The following is a 22,096-nucleotide window of genomic DNA, read 5'->3' as shown; positions in this document are numbered from 1 at the left end:
TTCTTGCTGTTACAGTGAATCCAAACAAAGTTACAAGATATCAAGTTGTATTTAGAATATGGTGAGATCATGATGCGTGAGAGCTGTCTACATGCATGTCCCTACTAGACAATTTGACATATGGGATAGACTTTGTTCAAAGAAATGCATATATTTTGCTAATGAAATGAATGAGAAGTGTAGATGTGGCACTATCTTTTATAATTTTGGTTTGGTGAGTTGTAACTTTTATTATTAATACTTGTTTAATTTCAGGTCAACTTAGTTCTTAAACCTCTGGCATTATTAGGTCCTGTGTAATGTTCATAACATATTAGGAAGTAGGTTTAAATAAATCACTTAAAATATTAGTGAATATTAATTAGAATTAATATTATTAATAATTATGTAACCAATGGAAGTTTCAAGGTTAAAGAGAAAGTGGAGGATAAAGAATGTATGTTAATTCCTCACAATTACATTTAGAAAAATGTTGTCTAATTATGACAAATCAAGAAATGGATGAAATAAAATTTTAAAGTATTGTTCTAACTTCAAAATAAATAAAAACATAAACAAAAGTGTTTATAAGGGGGGGCCAGGGTGAGGAGAGAAGACTATTTTCACTTTAGTTTTGTGTACTTATATGCTTTGCATGAGTATAGTGTTTAAAACACTTATCTAGTGTTTAAAAACACTGTATCTGTAAAATATTGTCTAGTGTTAAAATAGTTGGTATTTATATTATTAGATATTGCAGTTTATTACATAATAGAAAAAAGCTGAGTACAAAAATATATGTGCTATGATAAAAAATACATAAGATTTCCATAATAGCCAACATGTAAGTAACATATATGAAAGTATACAGAACATGGTTAAATATCTTTTTTAATAAAATTTATTTTTGATTTCTTATTTCTGAGTTTATTTAAATACAAATTTCAAACACATATTTAAAATCAACTGAAAACAAAAATTAGACTTGAAGACTCTACTTAGGATACTAGCAAGTATTTATTGTTTTGTGAAAATATATATTTTTTGAATTAGTTCTCTTTTCTTATCCTTTGGTTTTGGCCTTCTCTTTTCTTGATTAGGTCTCTCTTGATAATAAATATCAGGAAAATAACTCAGTCTACCATAAACTAATATAGGAATTTGTGAAAAGACCACTTGAGTGATTCATGAAACCAAAGACAAGTCTGAAGTTGGGGACCAAGAACAAATGTCATTAACAATGAAGATGACAGTAATTTTTATTCTCTATACTCATTTCTGCCGTTCTTTGATTTTTTTGTTCTCTCCTCCCAACCCCTTCTTTCTCTTTCTGCTTGAGACCGATGTTCATTGTCCTGTACTGCCATAAACTTGACCCACTGTAGCTCTCAGACTTAACCAGTTTTTATCAAAGCACCACAGGAAAGATCAACTTACTTTTCCTACTTCTTGTACCGTAATTACCAGTAAAGGTCTCTGGCCCAGCTTGGGAATAGAGTCCCCTCTCGATAGTCCGTGAACTGTGACAGAGTGATCATATCGCACTACCCAACAGCTCTGGCCAGAGCCATGTGGCTGAAATTGAAGAAAGTGAAGTTACCAGAAGGTATGGGTGTGTGAAGGGAGCAATGAGGAACTCTGGTTAGAAAAAATGGGTGTTTGCTATTATTCGAGAGAGCAGTGCGTTCATTTAAACACTCTGTGCTCTTGGCCCTCTTACTGGGCACTATTTATGGCTTTCAGCAACCTAACTGTTCTAACTCATATCATCTCCTACTTGCTTGAATGTCTCAAAATAATCTCATTTTTAATATATTCTGTATATTCTGTTTATTTTTCTACTCAGCTCATCCTGCTTCTTTATCTCCCATCCACTCCTATTTCCAATTAAACCCACTGCTCCTACAGTGTTCCCTGTATTAGAAATGCTGTTACCATCCAGCCTTCCAGTTTGCTCAAACCAGAAACCTGGGAGTTGCTCTCAACTTTTTCCTTTTCTTTAACCTACCTAAACAATAAATTACTGGCTCTTTAAATCTAGGTCTTATGTTAAATCTGGGAAGTATATAGGACTGAATTACATTTGCCTAAAGCCCTTCTAAACTAACGCATTGTGTAGACTCCCTTACTCCTCCTATATATTTCTTGCCTCTATTTTCTTCTCCATGTAGCAGCCAGAATGATATTGCTAAATATGGAAATGTACCTAAAACATTTTCATGGTTTCCCACTGAAACTAACATAAAAATCAATGCTTAGCAGAGCCTACAATCATCATATGTCAATATTCCTCTTGTTCTCTAAGTTCTAGTCACACTGTACTTTGCTTTCAGTTTCTCAAAAGAAAAAAAAGAAAAGAAAACCATACACTTAGCCATATCCCCACTCTCTGAACTTTCTTCAATGTCTCTCTCTCTCAAACAGTGCCCTGCCTACTGCCTTGTCCATGTCCTTGTCCTGTAGGTTTAACAGTAAGGACATTTTCCTTAGTAAGGCACATTCTGTTGTCACATATACTGGGCATCCTTCATGTTAGCCTCTTTCCTCGGCACTCATTGCTTCCCTGTATATCACTTACCAAAATTTGCAATTTTACACTTGTTGATTTCCTTATTGGAAGCCTATCTCCTCTATGAACTAAAAGTAGGGAAACAGCAAAGAGACATCTTTCACCACTCCTTGCGTAATGAGGACATTGGGTTTAGCGTCCTAGACAGACCACTGTCTCCTGAGAAAGCCAGCACCTCTCCTCCAGCTGCACTGCTGAGTCCTCATGAGCTCTAACATGGCTCCCAGTGAACAATTAGCCAAGCATTGTATAGAAATAGTTGTATTCATAAATATAAAATATACAAAATACAATACACTAAACAAAATAAAACTATTGTATTTCTAATTAAACAGAGAAAAAAGTTAAATCATAGCTTAATTTACATACTTAATGTACTATAATTATTGACAGATAAATTAATAAGTTATACATACACATTAAATATTTGTTGGAATCAATTAAGTCCAGCTTTGAATGCCTTTGCCTAACAATTGTTTAAAGGATCAATAAGCATATATCCAAAACAACTAATTCTTCTAGTCACCTATAATCCCTTTACATTCTATTTTATTAGAATCTGCTCTCCAGATATATTTGAGGTTTTATGTTTTTTGTTTGCTTGTGAGTGTGCTGAAGGAAATTTGAAGGACACTGTATTTTGTGGCATTCAGAATTTCTTGAGTTGACAGTGAAGTTTGATCTGTGTGGACAATTTGTCCAGTGAAGTTTGATTCATGACATCGTTTTTTCCTAGCTGATTCTTAACCTGTAATGCTGTGCTGACTTTGCATATCTGTAGTGATCTCCCTCTCATCTCCCATACACTTGTGTTTCCGTAATGCCGTCATCAGCATGTTGCTATTAGGGAATGACCAAGTGCCTTGAAGATTTTTGTGTCATACATATATTGTAAGAATTTTTATATACATTAAAACTAAATCAGTTCAATGAAAGAAAATGCTCACAGTCCCCTAAAGTGAATCTTTTCTTCAAAATGGGAATCTCACTTTAATCACAATGATAAAATGGGCAGGGTATAATATCCTGATCTTCCTGATGAAAATATCAAACAAAAAGAAGCTAGAGGATTCTTTGCCATACTTGCAAGATGTCAATCTCATTATTGTAGGCGCAGTTCTGGTTTTTGTAATACAGATTTTTTTTACAGGAAAAAATTCAAGGTTGAATTAAAGTTCTATGGTTATTGTATTGATCATCACTATATGGCTTTCTTAGAAATTCCTAGTATTGTACTTAATATGATAAATAATGGCAATATTGTAATAACCATGTTTAAACTCAACTTTTTCCAAGTTGATTCAGTGTGTGTATTTTTGAGGTTTAAAGGCATAATAAGCAACATCCTTCTTTGCCCTCCTGAATTCAGTATTAATTATAAAACAGAAGATTCAGAGAGACTGAATTATAATATAATACAATCCAAATCCGGATTGGAATGCAGCCATATAAACTTCCAATACAGTCTTCTCTGAACTGAAGTGACCCACTAGAGTTGTTGATACGAAGGAAATTTTCATTCTCTCCCACATGGCAGGTCTGTAAGTTTATGTCTGGGCAAGCTGAGATTTCAGCCTGTAGACAGGCCATGCCAATAAAGAAGCAGAGTGTGTTTGTTTATCCCAAGGTCCCTTCCAGTTGAAGAGGAGTGAGTGAGTGGTAGTGAAAAAAACCTGAAGTGTACATCTAGCAGAACTCCCCTCATGAAATGATGGGCCTGGGGATTGAAGCCCCCGCCCCCGACTAATAGAAAGTGTGTTTTATAGATCAGGGTGATGCTTGTATAACGATTGTTGGGGACTGGACATATCAAAATATTTTCTTGGTCCCTATTTCCTATAGAAGACACTTCTACATTTATTTTCCCCTAATTACCTTCACTGGATAAATTACTTCATTAAATTTTCACCACAATATAAAAATTTAGCCAAGAGTGAGGAAGAAGTACATAATTGCTTATGAAAAAGAATCCTAATCCATGAAAATATTTCCCACTTGATATTACAGCATCATGTCCTTAGACATGTGTGGTTTTTTTTTTTTTTTTACTAATTTTTCAATGCCCTTACTTTTGTCTCTTTACATTCTTTCTTCTGTTTTTCTCTTAAGACATTTGTGCAGCCTAGAATTACTAGAATAACCCCATAGTTAACATGTTGTTCCAAGTGTTCTCCTACTTAAACACCATACAAATGCCAGAAATTTTACTGGACTCATCATGTCGCCAATATTCAATTCTCTGTAGCAAGTGCTTTTGCAGTGTGTCAAATTCATCAGCTGGTCTCCAGTGAATCCTCTCTAACCTCATGCATCATCTCTCATATACCTACTTCCTCATTTCACAGAAGTGTCAAGTACCTAGAACATATCAAACACTGCAATAGATAGTGTGGAAGCAATTTGGCTCTGAATAGACATCATCCTCGCTGTAAGGAGCTTACATGCTAGTGCAGAAGACATAGAAAATATAGACAAACAGCTAAATAAAATTGTCAGATGGAAAGAGAGATATTTAGTAAAAAAAGAAGTTAAGAGAAAGAATTACCTGGAGATAGGACTCTAGTTCAGAGAGGGTATTAAGGCAGAAGCACTTAATATGGAGAACATTCCAGATGCAGGCTATGGCATGTTAAAAAGTTTAAGTGCAAAAAGTTTGGGTCAACTCAAGCAACTGAAAGAAGATGACTAATAGTCACTTTTGCAAGGGGAAGACTGGTATGAAATGGAATTATAATAAATAAGGGCTAAGGAGAGACAGGGACTGTACATCCTGGTAAATAAAGGTTTACTTTTTATTATATATAGACCAGAACTGTTCAATAGAAATATAAAACAAGCAGCAAATGGTAGTTATTTGTGTAATTAATTATTTCAAATGCACTTTATTTAACTTAATATATGCAAAATGAAATCATTTAAGATGCAATACATATAAAATTATTCATGAAATATTTTATTAGTGAGTTTTTTCCACATACATTTTCAAAATCTAGTGTGTTTTTATACTTAACAACACATCTTAATTTGGACTAGCTACAATTCAGGTGCCTATTTGCCATACGTGGCTATTGGCTACTGTATTTGAATGGGATATTAGTAACAGGTTTTAAGCCAGTGAATGATGTGATCCAAGTCACATGTTCAGGTTGCTTTGCTGTTATTGACACAGAAGATGTTTATAAAGTATGGGTAAAAACAAGAAAACCAGTTAGGAAGCTGTATAATTTCCTTTGGCCACTGTTTAAAAATAGCACTAATTGGCTGACCTAAAACAACAGAGATATATTTCCTCCTGGTCCTGGAGCCTAGACACCTGAAATCAAGGTGTTCTCGTGATTATGGTCCCTCTGAAGTCTCCAGGGGAGGATCCTTCATGGCCTCTTCCAGCAGCTGGCCATTGCTGGCAATCCTTGTCCTTGTTTGAATTTTAAATACATCAGTCTAATTTCTGCCTCTGTCTTCAGATGGCTTTCTCTTGGTGTATGTTTGGCTGGGCCCAAATATCCCTTTTCTTTTAGCACTTTTTAAAAATTGTTGTTAAGTACAGTTGTCTCCCTTGTCTCCCTTTCAATCCCCCCACCCCAGCCATCCCTACCGCCCACCCTTGATCCTAGCCCTCTTTGACTTTGTCCGTGTGTCCTTTATACATGTTCCTTGATGGCCCTTCACCCTTTTCTCCCGTTATTCCTCTTCCCTCTCCTCTTTGGTTGCTGTCATTGTGTTCTTTATTTCAATGTCTCTGGTTACATCTTGTTTGCTTGTTTGTTTTGTTGATTAGGTTCCACTTACAGGTGAGATCATATGGTATTTGTCTTTTACCAGCTGGCTTATTTCACTTAGCATAATTCTCCCCCAACCCATCCATGTTGTTGTGAAGGGTAGGAGCTCCTTCTTTCTTTCTGCTGCATAGTTTTCCATTGTGTAAATGTACCATAGTTTTTTGATCCATTCATTTGCTGATGGGCACCTAGATTGCTTCCAGCTCTTGGCTATTGTAAATTGTGCTGCTATGAACACTGAGGTACATAGGTTCCTGGCCTGAAACTAGAAACTAACCTGAAGGTAAAAACTCAAAAAACACTCAAATTCATGGAGATTGAACAGCAGGCTATTAAACAATGAATGGGTTAATAATGAGGTCAAGGGAGAAATAAAAAAGTTTCTGGAAACAAATGAAAATGAACACACAACAGTCTAAAGCCTATGGGATACAGCAAAGGCAGTCCTGAGAGGGAAGTTCACAGCTATACAGGCCTACCTAGAAAAAATAGAAACATTTCAAACAAACAACCAACTCTACTCTTACAAAAACTTGAGGAACAACAAACAACCCCAGAACAAATAGAAGGAAGGAAATAACCATGATCAGAGCAGAATTAAATGACATAGAGACCAAATATCCCTCTTCTTTTAAGGGCAACATTTATATTGGATTTATGACTTATTCTAAGCCAGCATAACCACATCTTAACTTGATAACAGTTGCAAATCCTATTTCTTAATGAGGTCACATTGTTAAGTTCCAGTTAGATAAGAATTTAAAAGGGATGTGACTTCACCCAGTACAGAGGCAATTGGAGTGGAAGTGGGTGGTGGCTTGCACACTCCCAGCACACATGGAAGCTCTGTTTCCCTGTCCATTGGCAGTGGGCCCAGGGTAGTGGCAGTAGACACAAAAGGAAGACATGGTTGTGAACTAAATTGGAAATGTAATGAAAAGATGACTTGAATTGTGGAGGAGCCAAGACCCAAAAATGTGGGTGATATTTTTCTCTTCTTTAAATTTTTAATTTATTTTTCAATATGTTGACCTACAGTAATTATAGTAGTTTCAGGCATACAGCATAGTGATTAGACATCCTATCACTTAAGAAGTGATGGGTGACATTTCTCAGTTACAGCTTCTGTCATGCTTTTCCTGATCAGTCACTAAACGCTTACTCTTTTAACTTAGGAAATTCATATTCCTGGCTCCTACGGGCTCTATCTCAGAGACATCTCTTTCATGTCCTTCTTTATGGGGGCTTTCTTAATTAGCTTCACCTTACTGAAAAAAGTACTAAATTAGAGAAAATGAATTATTCTGTCATAAGCACTAAAGAAATAAAATATATATGATTAGGGCTATTTATACATAGTACAATGTGCTCTTTGGAAAAAATATTGGGAATCCAGAACAGTAATGTTAGAATTGAAATGGAACACATCATTCAATTATTGTTGGAGAACAGAGTTCATGTTTTACATTTAGAATATTGCATTCAGTTATCTGAGTATAATTATCTCCAATGACTTCAATCTGAAAAAAATAGAAAAATTCCTAATTTACATTTTCATTTATTTCTTTTTTAAATGAAGTGACATCAGCTCTTCTTAAAAACACATATATTTTCAGTTTCTATAATTTCATGAATAATGAGTTCCATTCATTTAACCCGTGGTGTATAATTATATGTCCTCTTTTTTTCTTGAAAAAAAATTATCTCCAGTCCTGTATCAAAGTGGTGGGCAGTGGAGGATTCCAGGTACTTTCCTAATTCAGATATAGTAGTTTACATGGAGATAAGTTATCTAGATGCTTGTTTTATTGATATTCTGACAATTTCTCCAGAGCCAGGTCCTCCACTGCAAACATCTGTTATCTAGACTAAAGCACAGTGCTGACCAGTGGAGCTGTTTGAGTATATAGCTAATAATAACACTTCTTACTTAAGTTCCAGTAAACATTGTTGAAATTGAGTGAATAGTGCATTATTCTTTGGATTATTCTCTCTATATTTTTTGTTTTATGTTAGCAATTTTCCATAACAAAAAAACTAAGAAAATAGCATTAATCCATTTTAATATCCAAGAAACTTTATAGTGTATGCAAGGAATTTTTATTGGCTTTGTCACTGTTGCTCTTGTTTATAACTCTTCTGGGGTCTGCAGTGCTCTGTGTTCAGTAAGGCAGGAGGGAGTGCTGTGATCGCTGTGCTACTGCCTTTTTATTCCTGAACTCATCCTTGGACTGCATGTTGTTAAGCAATCCCAGTTATTTTCTCTTTAGTTTTTTCTTCTGTTTTCAAGTAATCTTTTACTATTGATATCAAAGTCCCTTATGTGTTCAAATTCTTTATGAGCCATCAATTTTTTAGTTTAAATGATGACTCAGAACACTCTTGTGTTGAATTATATTACTTTTTCATTTTTTAAGTTAGCTCTTCTCCTCTTTCAGAGTGTTAGTTTTTCAATACTATCTCTTTCCATAAACATAACCACTAGATTCATGATTTAGGACCTGAATTTACAATGACACTATTTTAACTTATCTTTGTGTTCTTTTTACATTTATAAGATAGTCCTCTTTCTCTAAAATCTACTTTTTTGCACAACTGTCTTTTGCATGTTTGGATAACAACTCAGATGCGTTCGCTTTTCTTTCCTTTCAGCCTCAATGTATTTGTATATTTTCATATAGTAGTGTTGTAAGCACTATTACATAAGTTCCCTGTATCAGATTGCTGTTAATTTTATTAATTCATAGGAGTGCATTTTATTTTATTATAGTTTCTATAGCTAACTGTTGCAAGTATAGGCCCTCAAGTTCTAATTTTTAAAGTTCATCTCCTTTTCATCTTGTAGGTGAATTTCACAACTTCTGTGTAGGCAATTGAAATAGTGATTTAAGATAAACTGTAGTTATATGTTGGGATTACTGATTATTTTCCTTTCAGCTTGGTTTACCATACTTAGTTAACCATACATGAATTTTTAAACAGCTCTAGTAGATGATAATAGATGTGAACATCTAAAGTTAAAAACAAATCATGTTTAATAAAATGCTAGAATTTTAAATATTGTTCATAATTGATTTTGCTACTCGAGCTTATCTAGTAATGTAAATAAATAAATATAGTCTAAAATAAGAATAAACGGTTCTAACAGTTTAAGCACAATATATTTTTATATTTCTATGCTTAATTGATCACATCATCACTATGGAAATGATTTCATGCCTATTCTAAGCACACATATGTTTTATTAATCTTAAATGAGAAAAAAAGGAATGCTTTAATACTTTCACTGTGTAGAAAGGAAACTTAAAGGCAATGAGATATTTGATCCAGGCTGTAAATTTACTAACCAAACTTATCTACCAGAAGTCGAGTTGTTTCAGTTCTAACCTCTTCCTCTGCAAGAGGTTAGAAGAAGGAGTTATAATGTTTTATTACATTAAACATCACTGACAGACAGCCACATGAAATCACCTTGTAAATTAATTAGTGGTCAAGAAAAATAAAGATCGATCTACTTCAGCTGCTTCTCTTCTCCACATTGCTTCCTTTTGTGTTGTCTTTCTTATACATAAGGAGAAATGAAGTATTATAAATAATTTTGTTGTAATTTGTTAAAATATGTTATAGCCTTATTTGTAAAGTAATATTTAAAAGTATATTCATTTCTTACATAAGAAATAAAAATTATCTACAATACCACCAGCCATTCATAGCTATTTTTATGGTATATTTTCTATTTAATTATCTATAACACTCTTTATTATAAGTTACATTAATCAATCCATACATATCCATTTAACAGAAATGCAAGAGACCCATAAATAATTTTCTCCCAATAGCTAAATATATATACATATATATATATATATTTGGCTAAATAAATATATATATTTCTCCCAAATATATACAGCTTTTATTTAACCCTTTAATTCTATGTTATAGAAATTTATTATGAACTGTCATATATTTTCTTCCCACTATTGCACTAAATAAAATATTTAATTCTTATTTGTGTGTATCTAAGTTTATTGGAACCGTAATTTACTCTACACATTTTAAGTTGGCATATAAGCACATATATAATTAGTAATTAAAATATGGCATATTTGTTATTGTGAAAATGTCTGCAAAAGGGAATAGTAATGAATCTTGTTAGAAATGTTTGTATTCTTTTTGTGTAATTTTTGAAGGTAACTATCCTTAGTTTAGGGTTTGTTTATTTTGCTTTGATTAGAATATTGGTTAATGAAGCTTTTTGAGTATTTCATTTATATTTGTTTGACTGTCCTAAGTCTTAGGCCCATGAGATGGAATTTATCAGTCCTCTCCAACTCCAATCGTCACAGTGGAAGCCCTGGAAAATAGCAATGTGAGCTGAAGCATGACAGAAGTGTTTGCTCTCTGTTCTTCCCACCCTTTTTAGGTCATGATCTCTAATTCATACACAGACATTTATGCATATATACCTACAGATTTACAACAAAGCTTATTACTTTTCTGAAACTTAATACTCCAGCCTATTTCAAAAGTAAATGATGTTACTTTCTAAACAACCCTAGAAAGATATCAAATGTTATTGCTTCCTTTAACTCTTACTATTTTTTTTAAGATTTTATTTATTTATCTTTACAGGGGAAGGGAAGGAGAGAGGGAGAGAAATATCAGTGTATGGTTGCCTCTCATGTGTCCCCTGCTGGGAACTGGCCTGCAACCCAGGCATGTGCCCTGACTGGGAATCGAACCACGATCGTGTGGTTCGCAGGCCCACGCTCAATCCACTGAGCTACACCAGCCAGGGCTAACTCTTACTATTGATAGGTCTCTCTTTTCTTTCCCTACCCCGAGTCTAAACAGGCAACTTATGTGTCACTTTAATTTAGTTTGGAAAATGCAGCCATGTCTTCACTAATCCTTTCCAAACAATGAACACCTTAACTCACTCACATTACATCTTCCTGGGTGTTATTTAATACCCGTTTCATTCTTGTCTGAATAGCAGCACGAGAAACTTGTGATAGGAAAAATAGTAGGTATGAGATATTAATGGTATAGGAAGCATTTTCTATATTTTAATAATTCAAAATAAATTATGTTTACCAAAATTATGTAGTTACTTTGTTAAACAAGTCAGATAATACAAATCTGGCAGATTTGAGGGAAATGGGGCAGGATGGTGAGGGAAGGGGGGGAAGGGGGGAGGGAAAGAGAAAGATGAGTTTTGTGTAATTGGAGTTCTTGATAGTAAGATTCTTTTTTTAATTTTTTTTAAATTTAATTCTTATTCAAGTACAGTTGTCTGTCTTATATTCCCAGCCCTGCCCCCCAGTGCTCCCCACCTCCCTCCCATTTCCACACCCCACCTTAATTATTGTCCATGTGTCCTTCTTACTTATTCATGTGAGTCCATCTCCTTTTCCCCTATGATTCTGTCCCCTCTCCCTTGATAGTAACATTCTTGATGAGCACTGTTTTTTTCCTAGAAAAACATGAATTAAATCACTTCCTTTCCATTAAGATATTATACAACTATTTTGTTAAGCATATAAAAGAAAACGAGAGAAATTCTTCTTTAAAGTAAGTTAAGGGGAAAAAAAGAGTCTAATGGAATGACATGGACTTCTATGGAAACTTTCTCAAGTTAAATTTTCAAAGCCCTAGTACTGTCCTTGAAAATGGGCGGTGACAGTAGTAAAAATCCAGAGACGCCATGTGGTCCTGTGAGTACAGCACTCCTAGCTGTGCCCAGTGAGCAATGGAAACGGGACATAATATCAAGTTCAACATCCCCTTTTATTTTATTGAAACATTCAAGATAAGAAATGATTTTTATTAAGCTCAAAGAAGGTTTATCATAAGTATTTCAATACTAATGTTTTGGGGAAGAGGTTATTCCTGTTTCAAAATTTAATACATATTATTTTATAACTAGATAAGGGAAGTAATGTGTTTGAAATATGAAATCTCTAACTTCCTTCATGCATTACTTCCCTTACCTAGTTGTAAAATGATTGGATTAGTGTCAGACACTTTAAAGTGGAGATTCCTAAATGTGAGATTCCAGGAGACAATTAAGAAGAAAAAAAATTCCTAAGAAAATTCTCTGGGTGGTATTATTTGTTGAAAATATCTTGGGGTTTAAATGTAAATGCTCTGAAACAAGAGTAGTAAAATCCTATAGAACACAACTGATCAGAATCATGGGCTTGAATTTAAGCAAATCATGTGTCTCTAGGATTCAACTGTGCTTCTTACTCAATGGTTTTTGTATCAAAATAAAGGATTGCAAAGGTGGGTTAGTTATGACTTGAAAATTAAACCTCTGAATATTTAAGCTGATATGCAAAGAACTAGCAGGGAAAAGAATGCACACAAGAGTATCATGAGTTGTACACTAATCAAATCTTAAATGGGGAATATTAGTATAGAAGAGATGACTCACTAACAATGTGTTTTTTTGTTTGTTGGTTTTCATTTTGCAGGAAAAAGTAAAGCACTTACAGAAGGCTTTTGCTTCAAGAGTAGATAAATCCACACAGACTGAAGTTCTAGGCTATGATGTAAGTAGGTATATAAAACCATTTTATCTTCTTTGTTGGTATTCAGACTTCCACAGCTTATTTGCCTCTGCTGCTACTGTGTCCATGCATTGATTTAGTAGAATTTAACAGTGCGCCATTCATCATTTGCTCTTAAATAATCCGCAAATACCTTCTGGAATTGGAAAAGATAATTACAGCTACTGACTAGCATATCAATGTCTTATTTTTTTTTATACTAACATCACTAACACAGTCTTTTGCAGTAGTGTATTTGCAGACATGTGGATGATACTTATTACAATAGTAGGATAATTTGTTTCAAAGAAAGTACTAATTTATTTATTAACAGCTTAATAAAGTTTTCAGTCACCAAAGCCAAGCATGTCATTTGTACAATCTGGCACATAGAGGAAACAACCTAGCAGAGAAATTTTTAATAATATTTTAGCTCTTGGGCTTTGGTGCAGGCTGCAGAAAATAATTTAATTGAAAGTTAGTGTTTTTTTCTTAGTGTGAAATACTGAACTGTCAAAATAAGATTGTAAAACATGTTTGAATACAAGATTGCTTCTAGTAACACTAGATAATTTTGGATAGCTTTGATTTAAATACCTGTCTTTTCTCAAATGCAGGTAAGAAATTTTCATTTTGCCTAAGTTTTTTTTTTTTTATTTTTATGTATCTTTAGAGGGGGAAGGGGAGGGGAGAGGGAGAAAAATATCAGTGTATGGTTGGTTGCCCCTTGTTCATCCCCCGCTGGGAACTGCTGGGAACTGGCCTGCAACCCAGGCATGTGTCCTGACTGGGAATCGAACCACAATCCTCTGGTTCACAGGCCCATGTTCAATCCACTGAGCCACACCAGCCAGGGCCATTTTGCCTAAGTTTTTGACTAAATTTCATTGTTATGAAAAATAGAGGAATTATTGTCTTTATCTTGTAGGTAATATCTGTAAGAACTCTCCTATTTGAAACATTTATTATAGATTTTTTAGCACTTTATTGACAAATATAAAAATAATAAAGATAATTTAAGTTGTTTTATGAATGTGTGTAATGAAAAATGTGTTTATTTTCATGTCTTCATTATAATAAACACAAATATGAATATTACTTTTGTTTCCTTGCAAAGAAAATTAATACGTTTAATATAAATCTACTGGTCTCTATGAGGACATAAACCAAAGTTTTGGATTCCAGTGCAAATTGTTTTTCAATATTTATATGCAGTATATTTTAGTTTAAAAAAATTAAAGTCTGTGCTTTTATTTTGAATTTTTGTTACATTCATTTTAATGTTTTCTAGATACCTAAATCTTCTAGATATCAATATTGTTACATAATACTTCTTGACTACCAGTGTTATGTATTATTTAACTGATGTTAATATTTCATATTTTGAGAAATAAATTATTTTTATTAAGTTCAAAGAGGATTTACCATATTTCAATATTAATACTTTTGGAGGTGTTTTTTCCTATGAAAAAAAATTTAATACATACTATTTGTATTTTGTTTTCTAGAATATAAACCTAATATGCATTTTATAAATAATAATCTATGCAGTTTTAAATCTTGAAGTCAGAGAGTTATCTAGTCAGTAGGAAATCCAGAGTTTCCATGAAATCTTATTCCAATGTAACACCATTATATGACACAGGAAAACAAGTTAATGTAGAATCTTCCTACTTCAAAACTCTCAATTTTCAAATAAGTTAGCTGAGTTCCAGACACATGAAGTCGCTTGTTCTCTGCCACATGATTTTTATGGCCGTGGCAGAAGTCTAGTCTTTCATTACAAGTAGCGCGTTTTTAAGCTGATTCAAATTATTCGTCTTATTATAAGCACCATACATGAGTTGCAGTTTTAGTTTTGTTCAACTGAAGGGAATTTTTTTTCTTTTAAAAAGTAAAAAAGTGGTAAAGGTCTAGTTGTTTATTAAATGTAATATATTGAGCAAAAAAATAGACTGAGTGGAAAAAGAAAGAAAAAACTCCTATAAAAAGTAACATATTCTTATAAACAGTGAAAACACTTTTGAATTTGGGCCAATATTTCATTTTACCCCATATAAGAAAATTATATTTGAGAAACTGAATTCTAAATGTCCGAATGACTGACTATAGATACAGAGTGTAGGAGACCCGCAACCCTGTTAGGACTGCAAATGGGAGGGGTTGCTAACAAATGAGCCGCAGCTACCTGGGCTGACTAAGCTAACACCCTCCTGCATGGCTTCCCTGTTTCTACGTAACTTTTTATATTAGTGCTATTTAGTTCTCTAACCAGGTAACTAAAAATCTAAAATAAAGCCATGAACATAGTTAATCCTTATTATTAAATCCTCATTTTAAATATGCATTATTACTAGCATTTATTTGTATCTGACATCAAGAGCTTAATGTATTGTACTGGATTGAATTACGTTAAAGAATAATAATTTATTGGTAGTGAGTCCATCACTATGTACAAGGATTTCCATGTACAAGGATTTCCCTGTACAAGTGTCTGTTATGATTGTGGTAGGTGTAAACATGGAATAACAATCTTTTCTAAACAGTTCATGTTCTCATTTCTTAGTGATGTATTCTAAGATACAATCATCAGAATCAGCAAATTCATTACCAAATGTATTTATATAGAACATTATGCTAGTAACTAGAGGTAACTGTAGTAATGAACTTCAGAGTATTTTGTATGGAAAAATCTGGATATGAAAATATTTAAATAAATTAGAAATAAGTAAACCATTTTAAAAGTGATAAATTGTGTGACTATTTGGAATATGTGATGCATCAGTAGTGTAATTTTCCATGACTAGGATATATTTTCTATACTTTTCAGTATCTATTTATAAATATTTTTATATTTTTATGTAATAATCATTTATCTTTTAATTTATAATATGTTATTGTATTTTCTCAGATAATATAGTTTGGCACTATTTAATTTTTCACAAATGTGATATACATATCCATATAGAATATTAAACATCTTTATAATTTGCAATAATATTTGTCAGAAAAAATAATGAAAAATCTTATAGAAATCTTGCATATTATGGGTGATTTCTATACTGTCTCCTTCCTTTCTAAAGCTGCCAAATATTAGGCAGCAGATTTTTCTTTATTGATCATTGCAAATCATGTTTCAGTGATAGAGATGTTAGAATGTAAGAGATACAAGTATACATTAATATTATTTTCTTGGGAAGATAGCTATTGCTACACATTTTACTTGAGATAAGATAAAGTGTCCCCCCCCTAAGACATTCATATAATGAAAATTACTAAAAGAAAAATTTAAAAATCCACTACAGTGAGTAAGTTCAAAGGTGTGTCCAATAAACTACTTTATCCTGTAACAGATTTATCAGGAGACTTGAAACTAATGTTAATGCACAATGTGCTCTGATTTGTAGTGCACATGCAAGAATTATTTAAAAATAAATTTGGAGTGTCTCAGCAAAGGTCTATAAACACAATAGTTCTTGTGATGAAGGAGACTTGTTAAATAAATGATGAATGTGTCTTAAATAATCAATGCCAATTTAACCTCTTTCACCTTCCCCTGTCAGCACAAGCTTAGTTTATTGAAAGATCAAAGAATAATTTCTTAGGTGTCACTTGTATTATTAAAACAGGATAGAAGATGAATAGATACAGTCAAGTAGTAATGTTGCCACTTATAAGATTGCATTAAGAGGTAGGGAATATTGTTCTGATTACATCAGCTATATAAATAGATGCTTCAACATAGTGCATATGCTATCTCTCTGTTTTATAGTTTGGACTACTATAGTTGGAATCCAAATGTTACTTTTGGACTACAAAAGTAACATTTTGGTTTAAATAATTGGGAATGAATAGCCAAAATGCTGCAGTGTAGATTTTATATTCTAACACTGAGAAAATTCGGGTATTTTAATTACTAATTTGACATCCTCATGGATAACCTTTTTTAACTTCCTTGTGATATTCTGCAGAAGACCTGCCTTTTTCCATGTGACTAATTGACTGCGTGTACATTTTCTTTCAATGTGTGCCTGAATGTAGAACTATTGCAGGGTCTCTACTTTGCTATTTTAGACAAAAGTATTAACATTTTTAAAAAGGTTCTTCTTTTAGTGAGTGTTTTATACTTACATTTAATAATAATAATGTTTATTAGTTTTGAACTTGGAATGTTTTGTTTATATTTTCTTTGAGCTGTTGAGTATATCAATATTAAATTATTAGTAATCACTGTTTGTATAAATACCATTAGTGGTTTTTATTCATTTATTTGAAATTGACTGAATTGTGGCATCACTCATACTCCGCCTCAGTCATGTATGAGTGAAACGTCAATCTGTTTGGTGATATATGCTCATACCACTGCATGTTTTTTTAACATTTTAACACACTTTCTGAAAGGTGGGATTTACTTTATAAGTATAGCTTTTTACTTCTATGCTAGGAAAATAATATTACTAGCTGTATTACAAATACACATTGTGAAAGACTGCTCGGTGCGATTATCTATACATTCTTAGTTGGTGCTACTTTTCCTTAGATTTGATTTTGGAGGTCCTCCTGGCACAGTTAGTAGTGTGCAGGGAGTTCTAGCAAATGTGGAGGTATTTATCATGTAAGTAATAAGAATTATTAGCTTTTACTGTCATTGTTTTATTAGCTACTAGACAGTTATCTGGTCATGCTAATGTTTGTCCCAGCCTGTGGATTAAGCCCTATTCTAAGAATTGAGTAACTATCAATTAGGCTCTCACCTACCTACCTGTTAATAAACTAGTTTTAAAGCTTTTTATTTGGGATCCATTTGTTGCTATCATTTTCTTTAACTCAATACTTCTGATCATTCATCAAAATGCCACAGCATTTAGTAGATGAAAGCGTTCCCCCACATGCTTTATTTATATTTATTTATGTCAGGTATTTCTGTTTGTCTTTTACAAATTAAAAAATCAGGTTTAAAAACCAAATGATATAGTTCAAGTTTTCTTTTGAACTACAGTTTCTCATATTACATTAAGGGTAAGTTTCACCGAGAACATTGATTAAAAACAATTACAGGAAACATGATTGTTTGCCACAGGTACTTGTTAATAGTTAATAGAGGAATCACAGCTCCTCCAGCGGTGAAGTTCTAAGGGCATTGCTTTTGAAAATTCCTACATGAATTTATTCAACAGGTGTTACTAAGTGCCTCCGGAAACCAGGCCTTGTTCTGTGTGCTGGAGATACGTCGTTTAATTAAACAACAAATAGTCCCTCATGGAACTTGCATTTTGTGAGGGGAACTTATAATAATAAATATTTTTTAAAAAGTGAATTATGTACTACATTACAAGGTGCTAAGTACCATGTACAAAAGAAAAATAGCACAAGGAAAGAATGATTGTGAACATTAAGGACAGGAGTCAGAGCTATGATTGGAAATTTTAAACATGGTGATCTAGGCAGGTCTGAGGGGGAGACATGAGCCGTGAAACTTGAAGAAGGTGAGATGAGAATCCCATTTAGTCAGAAATTCTTTGTGATATGTGCTTTATGAAAACCCCTTAAAGACCTGCATTCAGTAAGAACAAATTGCTTTGCCTTGCCACAGCTTTAGGTGAGAGTAGTTGGCTTCATTTAGAGGCCGTGCAGTATGGGAAAAAATGCATTCCGTGCCGTTAAACCCAAAATCAGACCCAATGCAGTACTGAAGTTTTCACCAGGGAAGCACCACCTGAGCGAACTGCCCAGTGGCCTCTCCGGCACACTCACTCAGAATTAGCACTGTGGAGAGAACTGGTCCAACTATGCTATGTGAATTACATTTGCTTCTCTTTTTCGCATGCTCTCTCTCTCTACCCCCTTCTCTTTCTGTGCACCATTCATCTTCAAGAGTTGAATTTATATACTTTAAATGTATAATTAGGCTTCATTATATATCAGTGTGTCCCATTCATCAAAAACATGCCAGTAAACAAAAAAATAGAAAGCACTCAATGATTACTTAGTGAAAAACAAATTAACTAAAAGGCTCTAATATCACTTTTACTAAAAATCTATAACAGATCAGTGTGCATTATTTTATTTTATTTACAACAAAAGCTACAGAAGTGCATATTGTTATCCTACCTTTTATTTTATATTATATTGTTATATCTAACACATTCTGAAGTGACTACTCTGTACCTTTTAGAACAAATCATTAAATGCAGATCTGCATAGGCAACCGGTAATTTTAAACCCTAAGTGTCAACATACAGTTGCCTTTACAGTATTGCATTGAATACTTCTTTGTTAAACCCTGAATCTTTAGCTAGGAGCCAGAGGATTTCTGGAAAGCCTCCAGGTCTTTAATTCAGCTTTGACTACAAACAATTAGGTAACTGATAGTTCTCTTGTTAAGAGAATTTGTGCTTAAAATTTGTATGGAGAAAAGCAAGACTAGAAGTTTACTAAAAAAGCTCTTGTAATTATACAAATATTCATTAAATGAAATGATAAAAGACACACAAACTACTTTGGACAGTTTAAATTATGTAGGGAAGGAAAAATAACTTTATCTCTACCCTTCCTGGTTCTTGACTGAGATCCTTCCCAATGAGAGACAGGTTAATGGAGGAACCCTCCCCCCAGAAATGTAATATCCTGTGTACACATGGGAGATAACCAGGAAAACTGAGTAACTCCTCAAATCGCCCAACCCACCACCTTAAATAGTATCTCCAACTAAAGACAAAAAACTGTGGGGAAGATAGGAGACCAATATGGGAGGTTTCCAGAGAAAACACAATATTCTGGTTGTTAGGCAGATTTTAATGGATGACTTCTCTATTGGTAAGAGTTTCTAGAAATTAGTTATCTTGTGCTTTCTGGTACTGAAATGAAAACATGCTTAAACATGGAGATTTCCCTTAAAATATAAATGTGTCTTACAGATGATACCCTTAAAGCTTACCTTATATCTAAGTTTCTTAAAAATAGGCAGCTCAAGATAACTTATATATCAAAGAGGACAATTGTGGGGTGGCAAATTCTGTTCTCCTTCACTGGCTGTGTCTTCTGCCAATTAACTGTTAATTATTTTGGGGAGAGACATTAAAATATTAGATTATTAGTGTGTTATTAAACAAAATCCAACCAAGTAAATTTGAAGATCTAACTGATTTTGTTAAGCAATTAATGAATCTTACTAATGTAAGATTCATGATTCTTTGTTAGTTTTCACCTAACAAATAGGCAATCCAAAGGGGTTGTGAAAATGGAAGGTTTTTTTTTCTTTTGCTTTTTGCTTTTTTTTAAATCAGAGAGAGGGTGGGGCCAGGAAGCTATTCAACAAAAGAAAATAAACAATTACTTTTAGACAAGAGTACCATCTTTTGGGAGAAAGGTAACAGCAAGAGGTTTTATCTTGCCGATTGCCTCTTCTTTCTAAGGGGTTAGGAGGGGGCCCGCAGGACAGATTACCTTATTGGTGTTGACCAGAAAATTCCAAACTGGTTGATTAATATTATGTGTCTAAGAGTAGTTGAAACAGCTATTAGGTGAGGTATGAAATCTAGGTTTGTTTATCACAGGCTTTAGGACAAGTGACTCCATTTGGGGTCTGTGGTGTTGTCCAGCAAGTATTTCAAAATAAAGTTGTGTTTTCATAATAAATGACTATAAAGAGCTAAAGGAAGATAAAAGGTTTATAAATGTTTGGCTTTATACCAAGCAGGTGATGGAATGGAAATTCTCACAATATTGCATTACAGAAAGTTTCTAAAAGGGAGCCACGTGTAGCATTAACCTTGTGCTCTATAAAGTAAGGGTACCAGGAAGTGATACTTTTATGTGACACCACATTGTTAAAATGGTAATTAGTACTTCAAACTTATAAAGCTGAACTACTTTGAGAAAATTTATACCAGGAGAGTACAATTTACAATTCAGAATACTTAGAGACTTCAGACATGTCATTATTTTAAGGGTTTTATGCTTATAAATGAATGTATAGATTTAGATTTAATCCATCACATGAAAGGAATTTTTTAAGATACAGTTTAGTGTAAAGTAATTTTCAAAAAGAAAAGTATTCTAAACAGGTTTGTCATTTTTTTTTGCATTGCAAGAGTATAACCTGATAATTGAACTGTTGATTTTTTAAGCCTAAGAAAAAAATGAATGTAGAATTGGAAATATAGTATTTTTTAGCTTTTCAAATGTTAAGAAATGCTTAATATTGCTCCAGAAATGTTACTTGGAAGTCTTTTTGAAAAGTTGCTACAAATCCTAATTGATTGTGAAAGGATTAACTTTTCTTCTTTGAGGGAAGGAACATCAGTAATCACTCAATCTCATGCCTTAATCAATAAGAAACTAAAAGGAACTTAACAAAAATCATAAAAATATACAAAAATCGCTTCTTTTGAGTGTGTGTTGCTACTCTTTTTTTAGAGAAGAAGAGTAGCTTCTTCCAAGAAGCTTTTTCGCCCATCTTGATTTTTTTAGTATGTTAAACATATAAACACTGAACCATTATCTAAAAATACATTACATGTACTTAAACATATGTACTTATATATTTGGGCATTTCCAATATGAATATTATTTTACTGTAATATTAATAAATAACTTTCATTTTATAATTTAAATTACTGAATATTATTCAGGCATGTAAATATTAAACATTATTTTTACATTTTTTCTTCTTAAAGAACTCCGTTGTCATATGGCAAAATCCCCATAGAGGGGACTTTCGAAAAAATGTAACAAAATTGAATATGGTTGTTTTTCCTCTATCCAGCAGTGTTATCTCTACAAGTCTACCCTAAACACGCATATCCACATATATGAAACAGCATCTCCAGAAGGTTTCCCTTAATGGGCATAATTTGTAATAAGTAACAATGAAAAACAACACAGGGGAATATAAAAGAACTAAATGGGGGAAAATACAATAAATAATAAACTTTAAAAAATAAGAAAAAAAGCAACACAAAGGTTTCTTAGTAGAGGGCCATTTGGTAATGGGTGCTATTCACAAAATGTAGGGCTGTGAAGCCTCTCAGAAGAGGGTGATATCCGTGTCCCAATATGACCCAGTCGCTAGACTACCTCAATAAGTGAAACAATCAAGGTGTGAAGCAGTTATATAGTATTTCATTTTTATAGTATTTTGTATATATGCAGATAACAAAAAAATAAATACATGTATTTACCCATTTATTTATTAATAGGGGAAGCAAGAGAGA

The 22,096-nt window shown here is 33.1% G+C and overlaps 1 protein-coding gene across 2 annotated transcripts in view; it reads left to right on the top strand.

The window, feature by feature from the left end:
- Positions 1-22,096, top strand: part of CCSER1 (coiled-coil serine rich protein 1) — a 698,243-nt gene that overhangs the window by 662,886 nt on the left and 13,261 nt on the right. For both annotated transcript variants that reach the window (XM_037046097.1, XM_037046098.1), the window contains one exon: positions 12,807-12,884. In XM_037046097.1, the coding sequence (XP_036901992.1) occupies positions 12,807-12,884 (78 nt within the window). The remainder of the gene's footprint in view (positions 1-12,806; positions 12,885-22,096) is intronic.

Source organism: Sturnira hondurensis, unplaced genomic scaffold (genome assembly GCF_014824575.4).
Source record: "Sturnira hondurensis isolate 20B ecotype Veracruz unplaced genomic scaffold, ASM1482457v3 Scaffold0004998, whole genome shotgun sequence".
Taxonomy (NCBI): domain Eukaryota; kingdom Metazoa; phylum Chordata; class Mammalia; order Chiroptera; family Phyllostomidae; genus Sturnira; species Sturnira hondurensis.
The sequence above is the reverse complement of the archived record's forward strand: the minus strand, read 5'-3'. Positions and strand labels throughout refer to the sequence as shown.